The 808-nt window shown below is 55.4% G+C and overlaps 1 protein-coding gene across 1 annotated transcript in view; it reads left to right on the top strand.

Moving 5' to 3' along the window:
* The window catches only part of SETD6 (SET domain containing 6), an 8,788-nt gene that overhangs the window by 5,238 nt on the left and 2,742 nt on the right, over positions 1-808 (top strand). The window contains exons 2-3 of the mRNA XM_008068040.1: positions 119-313; positions 428-548. Of these exons, the coding sequence (XP_008066231.1) occupies positions 119-313; positions 428-548 (316 nt within the window). The remainder of the gene's footprint in view (positions 1-118; positions 314-427; positions 549-808) is intronic.

The raw sequence follows: 808 nt of genomic DNA, 5'->3' as shown, positions 1-808 counted from the left end.
GGGGGGGGGGGGTGCGGAGCGCCCGCACCGCAGTCCCCGGCGACAAAAGCCCCCGCGCGCACAGCACCAGTTCTGCCCAGGAGCGTGGGAGGGGACCCTCAGTGGCGTGTCCCTGCAGGCCAGAGGAGGAGCGTAGGCGCCTGCTGCAGGGCACAGGCGTACCCGAGGCCGTGGAAAAGGATTTGGCCAACGTCCGCAGCGAGTACTATTCCATCGTGCTGCCCTTCATGGAAGCGCACCCCAAGCTCTTCAGCCGCAGGGTTCGCTCCCTAGAACTCTACCGCCAGCTCGTGGCCCTTGTCATGGCCTACAGGTCAGTAAGTAGAGCCTTGAAGGCGCGAGCCCCCTTTTTTAGAGCTCTGTTGAGGGCCAAGCAGGGAAGAGCAGGGAAGCCCATCCCCAGTCCCTTAGCCAAGTTCTCGGTCAGCTTTCAGGAGCCACTGGAGGAAGACGAGGATGAAAAGGAGCCTAACTCCCCCCTGATGGTGCCTGCTGCAGACATACTAAACCACATAGCCAATCACAACGCCAACCTAGAATACTCTGCGGTGAGTGAATCCGACCTAGTTCATATTCTTATGTGCGCCAATTGAGCATTTTGATTCAAGCTAGTGTTATTAGACTCCAGTCTTGCTACTGCTAAAAATGAGGCAAAAACAGTTCCTGTACGTACTTTTAGTAAGCATATTACAGTCAAATCATTAAAACACAAAACATATATATATATATTTTTTGAGTTGGAGTCTCACTCTGTCACCCAGACTGGAGTGCAGTGGCCGCTCCCGGCCACCGCAGCCTCGACCTGCTG

The sequence above is a fragment of the Carlito syrichta genome, unplaced genomic scaffold (genome assembly GCF_000164805.1).
Source record: "Carlito syrichta isolate Samal-C Ts95f unplaced genomic scaffold, Tarsius_syrichta-2.0.1 Scaffold309854, whole genome shotgun sequence".
In the NCBI taxonomy this organism is placed as follows: domain Eukaryota; kingdom Metazoa; phylum Chordata; class Mammalia; order Primates; family Tarsiidae; genus Carlito; species Carlito syrichta.
Note: the sequence above shows the minus strand (reverse complement) of the source record. Positions and strands in the feature narration are given on the sequence as shown.